At 59.0% G+C, this 14568-nt stretch overlaps 2 protein-coding genes across 5 annotated transcripts in view; both read right to left on the bottom strand.

Annotated features, from left to right (window-relative positions):
- PHACTR4 (phosphatase and actin regulator 4) overlaps positions 1-6248 on the bottom strand; it is a 32752-nt gene extending 26504 nt beyond the window's left edge. The window contains exons 1-2 of one of the 3 annotated variants that reach the window (XM_015883517.2): positions 6170-6248; positions 1102-1148 (exon numbers count right to left, since the gene is read on the bottom strand). In XM_015883517.2, the coding sequence (XP_015739003.2) occupies positions 1102-1148; positions 6170-6231 (109 nt within the window). In that variant the 5' untranslated portion in view covers positions 6232-6248. The remainder of the gene's footprint in view (positions 1-1101; positions 1149-6169) is intronic. The other 2 variants (XM_015883518.1, XM_015883520.2) reach the window with 2 other exon arrangements.
- A 964-nt stretch (positions 6249-7212) lies between these two features.
- Positions 7213-13337, bottom strand: SESN2 (sestrin 2). Of its 2 annotated transcripts, XM_015883720.2 has the most exons (11): positions 13247-13337; positions 13072-13209; positions 11088-11153; positions 10243-10440; positions 9820-10002; positions 9419-9628; positions 9149-9299; positions 8950-9065; positions 8642-8832; positions 8378-8522; positions 7213-8264 (listed from the first exon to the last, which is right to left on the bottom strand). In XM_015883720.2, the coding sequence occupies exons 2-11, from the start codon at positions 13147-13149 to the stop codon at positions 8178-8180; spliced, it is 1425 nt and encodes a 474-aa protein (XP_015739206.1). In that variant the 5' UTR covers positions 13150-13209; positions 13247-13337; the 3' UTR covers positions 7213-8177. The 2 variants fall into 2 exon arrangements, with proteins under 2 accessions (XP_015739206.1, XP_015739208.1); XM_015883722.2 differs by lacking the exons at positions 11088-11153; positions 13072-13209; positions 13247-13337 and adding an exon at positions 10656-10824.
- Between the last annotated feature and the right edge of the window lie 1231 nt (positions 13338-14568).

The following is a 14568-nucleotide window of genomic DNA, read 5'->3' as shown; positions in this document are numbered from 1 at the left end:
AGGCTGGAGGGATGGAACAAGTCGCCCTGCTGCTGCCTGCACCCCAGGGCTGAGCAGGGAGCTGCCATCTGCATCCCACCTCCCCAGGAAGGCTTCACCCAGCATCAGTTTGCCACAAGCAAACCAGAGGGGAAACACCACCACCAATTAAACGGGCACCTTGCACACCAGCAATTAGAAGGCACAGCAGCAATGCTTGCCACCAGGATTATAAGCCTGACGTGTCTTCAGCAATGTGCACTTGGCTCCCTCCAAGCAGGCTGCTGGGTTCCGAGCAGCTCTGCACGAAGGCAAAGCCTGAAACCCTGAGCACCCCACGCTGCTGTCACACACGTGGCTCCTCCAACTGAAAGGATGGCATCACCTGATTGCACTGGGACAGCCTGGAAATCACATCTGTGCTCATAGAGCTGCACAAGGTGGGAGTCATTGGCTGCCACAGCGTGGTCTGAAGTTGCCTGGGGGGATGATGGGCTGCCCACCATGCGAGACCCACCTCAGCAGGGGTGGAAAAAAGGGTAATGGGAAAAGCAGCGCCTGTCACGGCCCTTCTTGGAACACTCACTCAAGAACACTGAGCCAAAAACCTGCCAGTTTTAAAGGAAACCAAATTCTTGCATTGGTTAAAGCTGGAAGGAAGGAGTTTGTTCGCCTCGGGGCAGGCGGTAAGTAGTGCCTCAAGCAAGAGCTTTAAAGCCAAATCCCAATTAAAAACTTCACATCTTCTGCAAGACAGAGCAGCCCAGGGAAAGAAATCCAGCAAAATCAGGAGCTTCCAGGAGCTGATTCCTCCTCCTGACTTATTGCCCTGCTCCAATCACACACCAGCTCAATGCTCCTGGCCTCCTCCCTATTAAGAAAGGGGATGCTGCTTGTTTCCAGGAGCCTGGGATATTCAAGAGACCAATTGAAGGGAGATTTCAGAAGAGATCCATCAGCTCCAGCCCACACCATTGGAGCAGCTGATGCAAACCATCCCATTTGCTAATCATCCACCTCCAATTAAAGGCGTGAGGCTCAAAATGATGAGGTTCACTGCAGCGCTTACCCAAGGAAGAAGGAACAGGTTCACAGCCCATTGTGCAGCACCGCAGTACTCACCAGTGCTCTCCTCCATTCCTCCCAACCACCGATGGTCTGAGCGACTCCTACAGAAACAGGAAACAAAAGTGACACACGCATTAGAATTCCAAGTGTGACCAAAGCCTGCACTTGATTTCACTTCCTCACCAGCACAACACAGTTGTGCACAGAACATGGCACAAATCCTATCTAGGACACCCAGATGAGAGCAGCACCGTCCCTCTGCCTCAGAGATGCAGCCACAGGGGGGAAAAGTGAGACAAAGCGCTCACAAAGCTTTGGTCCTTCACGTCTGCAGGACCCACATGCAAAGGGAACGGCACGTGCATAGAGAGCAATGAGAGCAGCACGTGCAGTGCTGGGGAAAGAGGAGCACAAGGAGGAACTGGGATCACGGTAGGAAGCTCAGCTGTTGTACAGGGTTGAGTTCTGAAATGAGCTGTGAGAGGAACTGAGTTTGGGGGAATGGGGACACGCCTGGAGTCCAACATCTGGACACCCAGATAGGGAGAACGCCTCCATAAAGACATCAGCGCTCAGAGCATGGCTGGGAAGCACAGCTTGTAAACAGCTCAGCAAGGGGAGAGTGTGATCTGTGAGCACTGCACAGCAAATCACCACCCAGAGCATCCCGTGGCTCTCATTGCAGGGGCAGCTTATCTTGGAGTCACTGGAGAAACACAGGAGAAGCAAAAGCAGACACCTCAAAACCTGCTTCATCCTCAGCAGAGATGACAGCAGCGCTGCTGCTCCCCAAAGCCACCGGGGAGTTTGGCTTCATTTGCCTTTCAAGGGCATTCCTGCACAGTGCCGAGCTCTGCATGTTAGCAGGGCTGTGCTTGTGCCTGGAATACTGATGCTGGCAGTGCTCAGGGCCAGCCAGCAGCTGTGAGCAGCAAGGACGTGTGTCACCGGATACAGCACGGCTGGAAGCATCTCCACCCCAACCAGGAGGGATCCCTCCAGCACAAGGCTAAACCCAGCACCCACTTATTAACCTGGTTAGTGCACAGGGAGCAACATCAGCTGCTGTTCCCACCAGGTGCCAGCACAGCCCTGGGATGCTCACAGCCCTTGATGCTCACAGCTCTCTGCTGTGCCACCCCCCCCTCCTTGCTGCTGCCATCCCAGCCTCAGCTTGCAAGTCCAAACGTTGCTTTTTGCCCTTTCTTTTTTCAGCTTCCTGTACCGATCTAAGCACACATCTATTTTCCACTGACCCCGCTGTGCTCTCGTGATGAGGTGATGGCTTCTTTCCAGCTCTGCAGCAGAAATGAGGCAGTGCCACGCTGTGTTCTCAGCACTATCCTTGCAGCTCAGAACCCTTGGATCCTCCATATGCCACCAGCTTTGCAGTGCAGCTCATTGGCTGTGCCACTCTGCCCTCATGCAGGTCCTGATCTCAGGCTGCTCCTCTTTGCTCCAGCAGCCCAAGGAACAGAATCCAGCACTGATAAAGCACCACAAAGCACCCACAGAATGAAAGAAAACAACACGGGGCCCAGAGCAGCTCAGAGCTCAGTTGCAGATAAGAGTTTAAACCCCACAAGGGAAACCCACCTGGGCTGCAGGGTGCTTTGCTCACCCAGTTATCACCATTCCATCCTGCACCATGGTGGACGTCCCATTGCCTCCACCCAGGACACGACCTGCAGCTCTGCAGCTGCTGGGATGGATGGGCTTTGTGTTAGAAGGGAGCTGCAAATGACTGCGTGCAATTAGCACAGCCAACAACCCAGGTGGGAGAAACCCTCATAGAGCAGCTAAGGAACCCAGCAGCTCCTTGTTGCAGATACAGCATTTGATAATGGGCTCCCTGAGGAAGCTGCAGGGATGTTCTCTGTGCTGTGGCAGCTGCCTGCGGGTGGCACAGCGATCCAACACCGCCAGCATGGAGCTGGGAAGCCTTTTAGATGAGAGGAAGACATAGATGAGTGACTGCAGTGGGCTGAACGAGGTAACTGCTTTGCATAGAGAACAGCCCAACCCTTTGCTGTTCCCATTGCAGCACTGATGCTGTGCCCACCTTGCACCCAACCTGCACTGCTGGGCCTTCAACACAAGCAGGTGGTGCTGCAAGCCCTGACTTTGTGCTCAGCTCTCCCCTGTTCCACTGCTGTGTCCTTGGATGTCAGAGCAGGTTTGCTGACCCCCTCATCCCCCAGCAGTTCAAAGCCGGTGCTCTGCTTGGCACACACAGCCCTGATGGGTGCCAGCACCACCTGGGAGGGGGCAGAGCTCAGGGTGCTCAGCTGCAGCACTTCCATTGCTCCACCTGCATGTGTGCAACCAAAGGGGACGAAGCAACCACTTCTCCTGGCTCTGTGTCACTGAGGCTCCCCTGCAGGCTGGGTTAGCTCTGGGCATGGGCTATTTTACTGCAGAAAGAGCTACTGGGGGGCTTTTATCACAGCTTTAACACACGAGGTCTGTGTCCCAGACAGGCCCAAAGAACCTCAGTGCCTTGCTTAGAAGGAAGCAGAGCCATGGGATCCCTGAGGCCTTCCACAGCCAACCCAGGGCAGCAGCAGCAGCAGCAGCAGCAGGCTTCAATCCAGTCCAGTTCCTCAATCTGCTGGCCACGTGGCCATGAGCAAACACTTGCTCAGTGTATGAGAAGGGAGTGAATGCACACAGGGCTCCTCCAGCACATGGAGTGCTTGGAGGTGTTGTACAGAGCTAAAGGGAGCATGAGCTGCAGCCACATGGGGGTTACCAGGCCAGGAGGGCTCTGCTCCCCCACCCCACAACCTCACCTCACCCTGAGCATCCAACATTTGGGCTTCCTTCCTCACCTTTATAGGATGATTTCAGGTCTCCTTCCAAACTGCTATTTAAAGCAGTGCCAACAAACACCAGCCCAGCTCCGTGCACCCCCCCACAGCCCAACATTCCAGTTCTACCAGTTCCCTCTGCCCCTTGTTGCTCCCTGAGGAGCAGCAGCTCTGTGAGCCGTGCCATTGCACTGCACCTGCACAAGGAGAAGCATTTCACCTGGGTACAGCACATCCTGCCATGTCCTGGATGCACATCCCACCCCCTGCCCTGGGCAGAGCAGCAGTGAATCTCAGAATGCAATGGTGCACCAACACTGCAATGGTGTGCAGCCTCTGCCTTTCTTGCACGCCCTCCTCCTGCTCCAGGAAGGAAGCAATCCTTTTCCAAAGGAAGCAATAGCCTGGAGAGTGGGCAATAAAACACTCAAGCAAGGAGCCCACCTCCCACCTGGGGCAGGTCTGGCTCTCAGCACCATGCAAGCAATGCCTGACTGCCCACCTTCCATCTACCAGCACCAACAAGGCAGAAGAGCAATGCAGGAGTGATCCCTGCCATCCCATACAACACCCAGCTGATCTGCACAAGAGGCAGCAGGGCACTGAAAGAAGCTGCCTGCCAAGCAGCTGCGAATACTCTGCCCCAAAGGGCTGCTTTGAACACAACCAAACTGCAACTGCAATGCATTGCAGCCCTTTGGTCTGCTCTTTCCAGCAGGTAATGACTTCTGAAGGACCCTTTGCTGTGATAACGCTGCAGAAGCAGCTTTAGGAGAACTCACACGTCCAAAGCAACTGCAGCCACCCCGAGGTGCTAACACTGACGTGGTGCTCTGAGGTCAGGCACACGCTGTGCTCTGACAGGGTGTGAGAGCAAGAAGCCAGGAGGCTGGAAAGGCACAGAGCTGCTGTGCTATCTCCATCGTGCAAATCAAACCCCTCTCGCTGCTGGCACTGAGATGGGAGGGTGGGATGGTTGCTGCAAAGTCACCTTGGGAGCAGCAAAGAGGAGGGACTGCAGTGAGGTGGGGGGTTGAAGCAAGAAGGCAAAGCCCAGCAGGGTGAGCAGCAGGAAGGACACAGCACCATCCATCCATCCTTGTGTGGTCACAGAACAAGAACAGCAGCAAAACCCACAGCTGGTGATGCTGGGTGCCATGCTCAGTTTGCAGCTATGAGTTTCCCCGTGTGGGTTCTCTATCTGCCTTCCTCCCTGCGTGCTGAGCAGGTAACCCAAAAGCAGATGGCCTCGAGCTACGGCTAATTGCTGAACTCATGGAGAACAGCACAAGCCCAGACAGCCTGACAGCACCCATCTGACAGCACCACCCCTACGCTGGATGCTGCTCTGAGATGGTGCAGCTGAGCAGAGAAATGGCCTTTAAAGATGCCTGCAGTCTCATCGGAGCCTTTTGGGGTCGGTTTTGGCTTTTCTTGGGGGGGTTTAGGGAGCTGTATGGTCAAAATGGATTTGGAATACAAGGTTAAATCAATTAGGAAACCTGTTACAGGGCCAAATAGATGAAGCCCACAGCTGTACCACTTCTGCCTCTAATCACAGATCTAAGGGACAACAACCAGCTTCTCATTACTCGTCCTCTTCCAGCATTATACAAGCACCATCCAAGGGAACAAACCCTGATGGAATAACAGGCCAGCAGGAAATGGACCACACTGAACATCCCAGCAGCAGCACAGTGACCTCACAGACACGCTCAGCCAACCCCTCCTCTCACTGCTGGCTATTTTCCCCAGGTCCCTGCAGCATAAAGGAGCTCATGGTAACACATCGCCCATCACGAGGCCTATTTCTCTCCACCAATGGACTGGGTAAAGCAGCCCCTATTTCCAGGACACCCGTTTGGAACCTCTGCCTACCCCCATGTGTGGCTCTAACCCAGCCAACACAATCACAACGAGCCTCAATCAGGGGCCACCAGCCCTGCCAGCCCTTCCCAATGGATCAAACACCATCAGGGATGGGGGGCTGCAGTTGTAGGGCCGAGAAGTGGGGCAGAAACAGCAGCACCTTCACGTTGTTAATACCCTGGGGGTCACAGCGCTGCACACAAAGGCCGAATAAACGGGAGGAGCCGGCGGACAAAGCGGGGCCGAGAGATGGACCGTGGGGAGGGGGACGGAGCGGAGCGGGGTCAGGGCACGGAGCTCGGACCCACCCCACAACCCCACACAACCCCATAGAGCCGCATAGAGCCCCACAGTCCCCCATAAAGCCGCACAGAGCCCCATAGAGTCCCATACAACCTCATAGGGCCCGGTTCCCCCCGCACCCCCCGCCGCCCGGCCCTCACCTGCTGAGCTCCGCCGCTCCCCAGGGCCGGCCCCGACGGAAGCCGGGTGGCGTGCAAAGCATGCCGGGAGATGTAGTCCACTTCCGGGGTAAGATCACGCCCACATAGATTAGGCCACGCCCATAATCATACATTAGACCACGCCCCCTTCTGCTTTAGGCCACGCCCCCCAAACTGCGTTAGGCCACGCCCACCTCACGCTTAAGGCCGATTTCAAACCACGCCCCCTGCTGGGTGGAGGTCCGGGGATGGGAGCTGGGGGGTCAATGGGGTTGTGGGGGCTGGGGGTTAACGGGGCTGGGGGTTTAGATGAGGGTGGGCGGTATGTCGGTGCAGCAATGCAGGTATTGCAGCAATGCAGGTTGTGCAGCGATGCAGGTTGTGCAGCAATGCAGGTTGTACAGCGATGCAGGTTGTGCAGCAATGCAGGTTGTACAGCGATGCAGGTTGTACAGCAATGCAGGTTGTACAGCAATGCAGGTTGTGCAGCGATGCAGGTTGTACAGCAATGCAGGCTGTGCAGCAATGCAGGTTGTACAGCGATGCAGGTTGTGCAGCGATGCAGGTATTGCAGCAATGCAGGCTGTGCAGCTCCTCTGTCCTCCTCCACCGAGTGTCGCTGCCGGCCCAGCAAAGCCCCGATCCCCCATTGGGAGCAGCGCAGCCCCCATGGCGACCCCCCCCCCTCAACCACCCCCTAGTGCCTGCAGCTCCGATCCCTCACGACCCCCCCCCCTCCCCCTTCAGGACCCCCGTTCCCATCCCCCTTTGGGACCCCCATTACTCCCTCCATTGCCCCAGCAACACGCACCCCCACCACACACTTCAGCCCCCCCCCCTTGCAGGGCACCCCCTGCACCCACAGACCTCGTGCAGCTGCTCATTGCCCCCCCCCCCCACACCGTCCCATCTCTTATCTGCAGCTCCCAGGTGCCGCTGGGTGCTGATAAGCACCTGGTGCTGCTGCACGCTGCCCCCCACCCCATATCACAGCATGTTGGGGGGGGGGGGGGAAGGTAAAAGAACAACACTCAGACACCCCATAATAATAAAAAAAGAATGTATTCCCTCCTTCACATGAAGGCTGCAGACTCCAGGCCCACATAGGAGTCCAAACAACAACCAGAAATAAGTTAAAGTGGAGCTGTGATGCAGCAGAAACAAACCTGGGGGGTGGTGGGGGTCCCCATGGCTCCCCCAGTGACCAGCACTGAGGGGAAAGGCACATGGGGTGTGGGATGGGAGGGGGGGGGTTGAGCATGGGCACCCCATATCCCAGCCCAGCAGTGCTCCAATGGACCCCCCCCCACGGCAGTGTGCTGTGCAATAAAGTGCAGCAGGGGATGGGGGGGTGTTGGGGGTCCCTTGTGCTGCAGGGGGGGCAGCTGCCCTCCTAACAGCCCCCCCCAGCTTTGGAGTGATGGGCAGCGATAGGAGAAGTGCTGCCCTGGCACTGAGCTCCACAGCCACAAAGGGACCTGAGGGAGGGGGGGGGATGGCACAGGATGCAACACAGACCTTCAGTGGCACAGAGCAGGCAGGGGGCACATGGGGGGGTCAGAAAGGCAGTGCAGGTGCTGCAGCCCCCACCCTAATCCCTACCCAGGGCTCAAGGCACTTCCAGTCCCCAATTGCAGGGGGGTACAAAGGGGGCACCAACACCTCTGTGCCCCTCAGCCCCCTATAGGATGACAAACATGATGGGGCTGTGGGGGGGGGGGCACAGCAGCATCATTGCTAAGGGCACCCCAGGGAAAGGGGCTCAGCTCCACGGGGCTCCCCCCCAACACAAGGCACACAACAGCCCCGTTTCCAGCCACCCCACAGGGGCACATGGGGGGCACTCAGAGACCCCCCCACCCCAGGATAAGAGGCACAGATACCCCCATCTCCCCCCCATATCTCTACATCCATAAGGCAGGAGGTGACATCCCAACACAGTCCAGCTCCCCACTGCTCCCAGCCCCCCCCACAGAACAGGAGGAGGATGGGGGGGAGCAGGGGGCTGTCAGGTCATGTAGCGTGTGACAGCGCGCAGTGCATACAGCAGGGCAGCCTGCAGCCGGGCCTCCAGCAGCAGCAGGTTGACGTGGACCTATAGCAGGACAACAGGGTCAGGGCATGGTGAGGGGGGGGCTCAGCCCCAAAGGAGAGGGGAAATAATGAAGGGAAATGGGGAAATGAAGGGGGAAATGAAGGGAAAAGCACCTTTTCGGAGTGTTTGAAGTGCCTCCAGAACTGCGCGTACATCCTCTTGGTTGTCTTCTCTGGGTAACAGGCCACTGTCTTGATGTAAACCTTCAGGCTGCGCTCCAGCAGCTGGTTCACCTCCCCATAGTCATAGTCGTCATAGCTGGGGGGTGATGAAGCGAACACATCAGCCCTATGCCACAAGCCCATTGGGGCACCCATACCCAGACCCACATCCCTTTAGCTGGACCCAGGGGATGGGGGAGCACAGGGGGGACCCACCGGATGCCGAAGACGCAGTGCACGTAGTTCCAGATGGCGCGGCGCAGCATGGAGGTGTCGACGCCGCAGTGCATCGCGATGGTGTTGTACGTCAGGTTATAAACCACCTGGAACTTCTCGTCCAGCAGCTGCCCCACGTCGGGGTACAGCCGGTTAATGAGGGAGAAGCCGTGGTCCTCCCATGTGTAATCCTATGAGGGGTGGGGAAGATGGTCACCCCTCCATCACAACTCTATCACCTACCAGTGCTGCTGCTTTGGCTCCATCCCAGCCCCTGTTGTTGGTGCTGGGGGGGGAGTGGGACCCACCTGAGCACGGAAGGTGGGGGGCGCCTGCTCTCCTCGCCGTGTAAAGTCCTTATAGCCGAACTCAGGGTCCTCCACGAAGCACAGCAAGCCGGACTGCAGGGCATGGTCTGTCACATCTGCAAGGCACAACTGTGAGCACCACCCCACGGCCCAGCAATGGGGGCCAACAGCCCCTTTATGGACACAACCCCCTTCTTACCCGATGGGGCCACCAACAAACTCTCAGTCTTCTCCATCTCGAAGCGCGTCGCCATCTCCTCCTGTGTGACGCCCTCCTCCTCCCTCTGACTGTCCCGCAGCAGCTGCATCCGCTCCATCAGCGCCTCCACCTCCCGCACAGCATCCCTGCCCTGCACAAAGGGGGCAGGCTCAGTGCTGCACCCCCAATAAACCCCCATACAAGGGGCCACACTCCATCCCTTGGGTGTTATAGGGAGACCCCAGCAGGACGGCACCCCCCAGCTCTTACCCCTGAGCACCCCGTGTTGTCCTCAGCTGTGGGGCTGCTGTCGCTGTGGGGTGAGGGGGGTCTGCAGCCCTGCCCCCCATCCTGCCCTGCCTCGGGGTTGATGCCGCAGCCGAACACGAAGGAGGCGAGAGAATGGTAATGGGTGAGCAGCACCAGCGCCTGCACCAGCTCTGCCAGCGACCAGCTGTGCTCCCCTGTCTTCAGCAGTGCCTGCAGGGGGGAGATGGGGGGGGACAACAGCATCAGGCCCTGAGCCCCATACATACATCACATGCTCCCAGCCACCGCTCCTTCCCCATCCACCCACCCGACTTATGGTCCCCAAAGGGTTAAATCCAGGCAGCGATGTGGCCCCCAGGACCACCAACCCCCCTTCAAACCCCCCTATTGGGGTGTCCCACCTCAATGTGCTCCTTGGTGATGAGCCAGGGCCGATGTGCCAGCAGCTTGTTGATCTCATTCAGGTTCCTGAGCTTCTGTGGGGCGCAGTGCAGCCCCTGCAGCCATGCCGGGTTGCCCCCCGCCTGCAGGAACTCCCCCATGTGCAGCCCCACCAGGTAGGTGCATTGATGCCGGGCTGCAGCCTGTGGGGGATCAGCTGGGTCAGCCCCAACCCCAATACGAGCCTTTGGAGAAGCCACACAGGGACCCCCCCCTCCCCATCACCACCCAGAGGGGTTTCCCTTGGGGCAGCGCTCAGCCAAGGGGGGCTCTGCATCCCAACATCAACCCCCAGGCTGTAAAGGGTGTTGGGTACCCCATAAATGACCCCAAAGTGGTGTTTAGGGGATGGCATCGCCCACTCCTGGGGGTCCCCCGCTCACCATGATGGCGATGTAGTGGCGTTTGTGGTAGGGGAGGGGTCCGTCCATGCGCAGCAGGAGATACTGAGTCTTCCAGAAGCTGCTCAGGTACTGGGGGTGCAGCCCCATCACCATCGTGATGTTGTCCACGCAACCAGCGGACACGAAGGCTTCGATCAGCAGCTGCCGCCGGCTGCTCTCAATGCCGTCCTGCAGGATCTGCAGCCCACAGCCTTTATTTAGGGCCACCTCCCCCAAAGGATACAACCCCCCCCAGCCCCTCACACTAAAGGACACTCTCCCAGCCCCCATATAGGGCCACGTACCCCAAAAGATGCCGCACAAACCCCTCACCCCAAAGGACGCACCCCGACCCCATATAGGGCCATACACCCCAAATGCTGCCCCTCCAGCCCCCATTTAGTGCTGCTCACCCCAAAGGCTGCCCCCAGCCGTCCTCCTCCTGCCCTGAACGGGCACCTCCGACCGTGCGCACCGCCTGGACCCCCATCCTCATGGGGTGAGTTGGGATCAGGGGACCCCATGGCAGCCCCACGCAGCTCAGCACCGGGTTGTTTATGCCGTGGGAAGGAGCTGACACTCAGCACCCCCCGCCCCCCCCCACGGTGACGGCAGCGCAGCGTTATCTCTGCCCTACGGGGATCCAGCTGTGTGTCGGCACTGATAGGGCTGCGGGATCCCCGGCTTTGGGGTGGGAGGGAGGCACGGCCCCAGTAATACAAGGGGCAAAGCAGACACGCTCCACCCCATATCCCACCCGCTCCCAGCCGGGTACCACCAAGAGCCCCCTCCCCTATTAGCTCCGTATCCCACCCACCCACAGAGGACGCCCCCTCCCTTCTTACCTCCTCCGCAGGGATGAAGGCGCTGGGCCCCCTCCCCAGCTGGGGGGGCACCGGGATCCCTGTGTCCTATAGGGAATAAAGAGAAGCGATGTCAGCCCTGTCAGCGCCGGGATGGGGGTGACGTGGGGCTGATACCGGATGGTGACTCAGGGCCGTGGGATGACCCCCCCCTCGGCCCCCCCCAGGCAGGGACATGGGCGGGGGGTGTTGCATCAGGCTGATGAAATCACAGCCGGGTGTTGCTGGGAGGTGACAGCGGGACGGGAACAGCCCCAACCTGCACAGCCATGGGGGGATTCGGGGCCTTCAATGGGGGGAGAAGCACAACTCAGAGCCCGGGGGGCTCCACCTGCACGGGGGGAATGGGAGACCCCAACCTGGGGGTCTGCAGGGCTGGAACATGGGGATGCAGCAGAGCCTGAACCCCCCAGTACCCCCATCCCCACCACCCCCATCCTATTATTACACTGGTGGGAGACATGCACAGCACTTTGGGGGGAGCACCCATTTCCCCTCTGCCCTGGGATGTGGGGCAGCAATGGGGCAGCAGGACCTGAGCCCAGCAATAGGGGCAGGCTGTGCTTCACCACCTCTGCAAGGACTCCTGCAAGCAGAGCATGCAATGGGATGCATCACACAGCACATCTACACCTTATAGGGTTGGGAAGGGTGGGATTCAACCCATGCAGAGATCCCACAGCCCTGGATGGGACCCCAAAAAGCACAGAGCTCCATTGACACAAAGCTCTGCCCCCCCATTCACCTGTAGGATGTGGGACATGGCACAGCAGCACAGCACGTGTGTCCCCCCAGCAGCATCAGCACCCAGACCCAGCACTGACCCACAGCAGGACGGGGGGGCACAGAGCCCACCCCAAATAGGACGATGGGATGAGGGGGGGGGGGGTGACACGGGGCAGCCAGGTGGCAGCTGTCAGTGCGGCCACGCGCTCACAGCGTGATGGGCAGCGAGTCACCATGGGCAGCACAGCCCCATAGGCACCCTATGGGCACCCTATGGGCACCCATGGCCCCAAGAGCATGGAGAGCTCCTGCCCTGAGTCACAGCGGAAGCAGCACTGGGGTGACAGCAGGGCCAGGCTCGTGCCGTGCACTGACTCAGCATCCAAACCACGCTCAGCTCAAAGCAATAGAGAAACCCCATAACACAAAGCTGCACCCCCTTAAAGCAGCCGGGGCTGAGCGCAGCCCTCCCCGCTGTGAGGCTCAGGGTGACCTTTGGAGGCGCGTTTTAATCATTGCTGTGATGTTTTGCTGTGGGAAGCAATGCTGCTCTTAACCCCCGCCGTGCTGCCGTGCTCTGCGGGTGGGGAAACTGAGGCGTAATGGGGATGCGTTGACCCCAAAGCCGGGCTGTAAGGGGTGCAGGGGGGGCTCAGCCCCAAATGGAGAGCTTAAAGGAAGGAGTTAATGGCCGCAGTGCCAAGCTCTGCCCCGTGCTGCTGCCAGGGCTCGGTCAGGTGTTGGAAAATCACTCCTGATAAGGAAAGCTCAAATAAATGCCCTGCAGAGACACTGTGAGAACCATCCCACACCCCAGGGCTGGGGGCTCAGCTCGGCCCCATTGATTGCTGCCCCTATATACAAACAGAGGCAGCTCCCAGATTGGGGGGGAGACGCAGCAGGAGGGTCCTGCGGAGCTGGGTGGGCAGCCCAGGACTCACTCAGCTCTATGGGACCATTCCCAGCCCTTTGAGCTGCCCCAGGTCTCACATGGGACCCAGGGGGCTGCTGCCCTATACCTGTAGGGTGGGTCAGACCCACCGGGATGGGGACTGAGAGCTATGGGGACTCAGCTCAGAGTCACAACAGCTCCATAGGGACCCCACGCAGCCACCCACCATCCCCTATAGATGGGGACGGCCCCATTCATCACAGCGGGCGCTTCCCATACAACCGAACCCTCGTCCAAACGACCCCCGGGAGGGACCCGAACCCCAACCCCCTCCTTGTCCCCTCGTACCTCCTCGCCCCGCAGAGCCCCGCATCCCAAACGCTCCTCCAGCCCCGCAGGGCAGCACTGAGAGCCGGCCACCAGCATGGGACAGTCAGCGCGGCTATAGAGCGCTCATAGCCACAGCAGCGCGATCCGGGGCCGTATGGCTCCTATAGGGCCCATAGCTCCTATAGGGCCCTAACGCTCCTATAGGGCCCTATCGCTCCTATAGGGCCGTAACTCTTCTATAGGGCTGTGGGACCCGGAGCTCCCTTTCATAGAGGGTGTGAATGGACTCAGGCCACGCCCCCTCCCGTCTCCTCCACCAATGATATTGAGGGGGCGTGAGCCCGTAATTAACGGGCTGAGCAATTAGGGGCTGATCTCCCCCCCATTGATGAGCAGCTGGAGCTGGGGCTGCCCCAAGTCCCCTTTTCTCTCCCCCCAGCTGGGATCCCAATTGACAGCCCTCCATTCCCAGCCCTAAACCTGCAGCATGGAAGCAACACGGAACACACAGGGGGAGGCTGCAGCACTGGGTGACCCCGTGCTGGGTTGGCCTCATTTGGGGGCTATAGGGGGGGCTGCTTCTCCTTCCCCCATCCCCAAAGCCTGGAGCGCATTGGGGCCATGGGCACACACCGGGCAGGGCCCAGCTGTGCTGCCAAGCAGTTTTAACCTACAAACCCCCCCTTTGAGGGCTGTGCCCCGTTGGTGCTGTGCACTCACTCAGCAATAAGGAGCTGCACGTCGTTCCCCATCTGCTCTGCAGCTCCGGGCTCGGATGAACCCGACCTTCAATGCAACCTCAGCACTTTTCCTGCTCTGTTTGTGCTTCTCCTTCCCACGCAGCAGCAGCCGGTGGGGGCTGGCAGCAGCTTCACCCCCTCCAGAACAGCCTGGTAAAGCCAGCTGCCATGTGGGTATCTCTGACCCCATCCCATGGGGGTCCTGCTGGCAGCTGGATAACACACAGGGGTCAATGCCCACCCTATGAGCTGAATTGGAGCACCCAGGCAGGGTTTGATTCTGCTTTCTCAGTCACCTGAGAGCAAACAGGGGGTGGGGGTGGGGTGAGCTGCCCCTCAGGACCCCAAGGATGGGGGTAGAACAGAAGTGGGGCTGTTTGAGGAGCACTCAGAGGGGACCTCACCCAAATCACAGCCCTCAGCACAAGGATTCACATGGGGAGCCTTTGGACTCGTGCAGCTCCTGAGGCTTCCTTTGGGAGAAGGCAAAGTGCAGCGAGTTGCCCCCCTGCATCAGGAACAACCCGACTTTCTGCTGCTTTAAAGGTGTTTGAAGACACAAACTCGCTGCCCCCAGGACACGCCACAAAGCCAACGCTCCCAGCAATTAGACAAGGAGTGTAAAGGAGCGTGTTTGGGGTTAATTACCGGCTGGGGAAGGCAGTTCTGCTGCGGGTTGACTCCTGCTGCAGGTACGTGTTGTCGGGCTGCACAACTGTTTATTCATTCCTATATACGAGCTGCAGATCCTTGCCGAGGGGCCTGCAAGGTTGGC

This window comes from Coturnix japonica, chromosome 23 (assembly GCF_001577835.2).
Source record: "Coturnix japonica isolate 7356 chromosome 23, Coturnix japonica 2.1, whole genome shotgun sequence".
NCBI classification, from domain to species: Eukaryota; Metazoa; Chordata; class Aves; order Galliformes; family Phasianidae; genus Coturnix; species Coturnix japonica.
The sequence above is the reverse complement of the archived record's forward strand: the minus strand, read 5'-3'. Positions and strand labels throughout refer to the sequence as shown.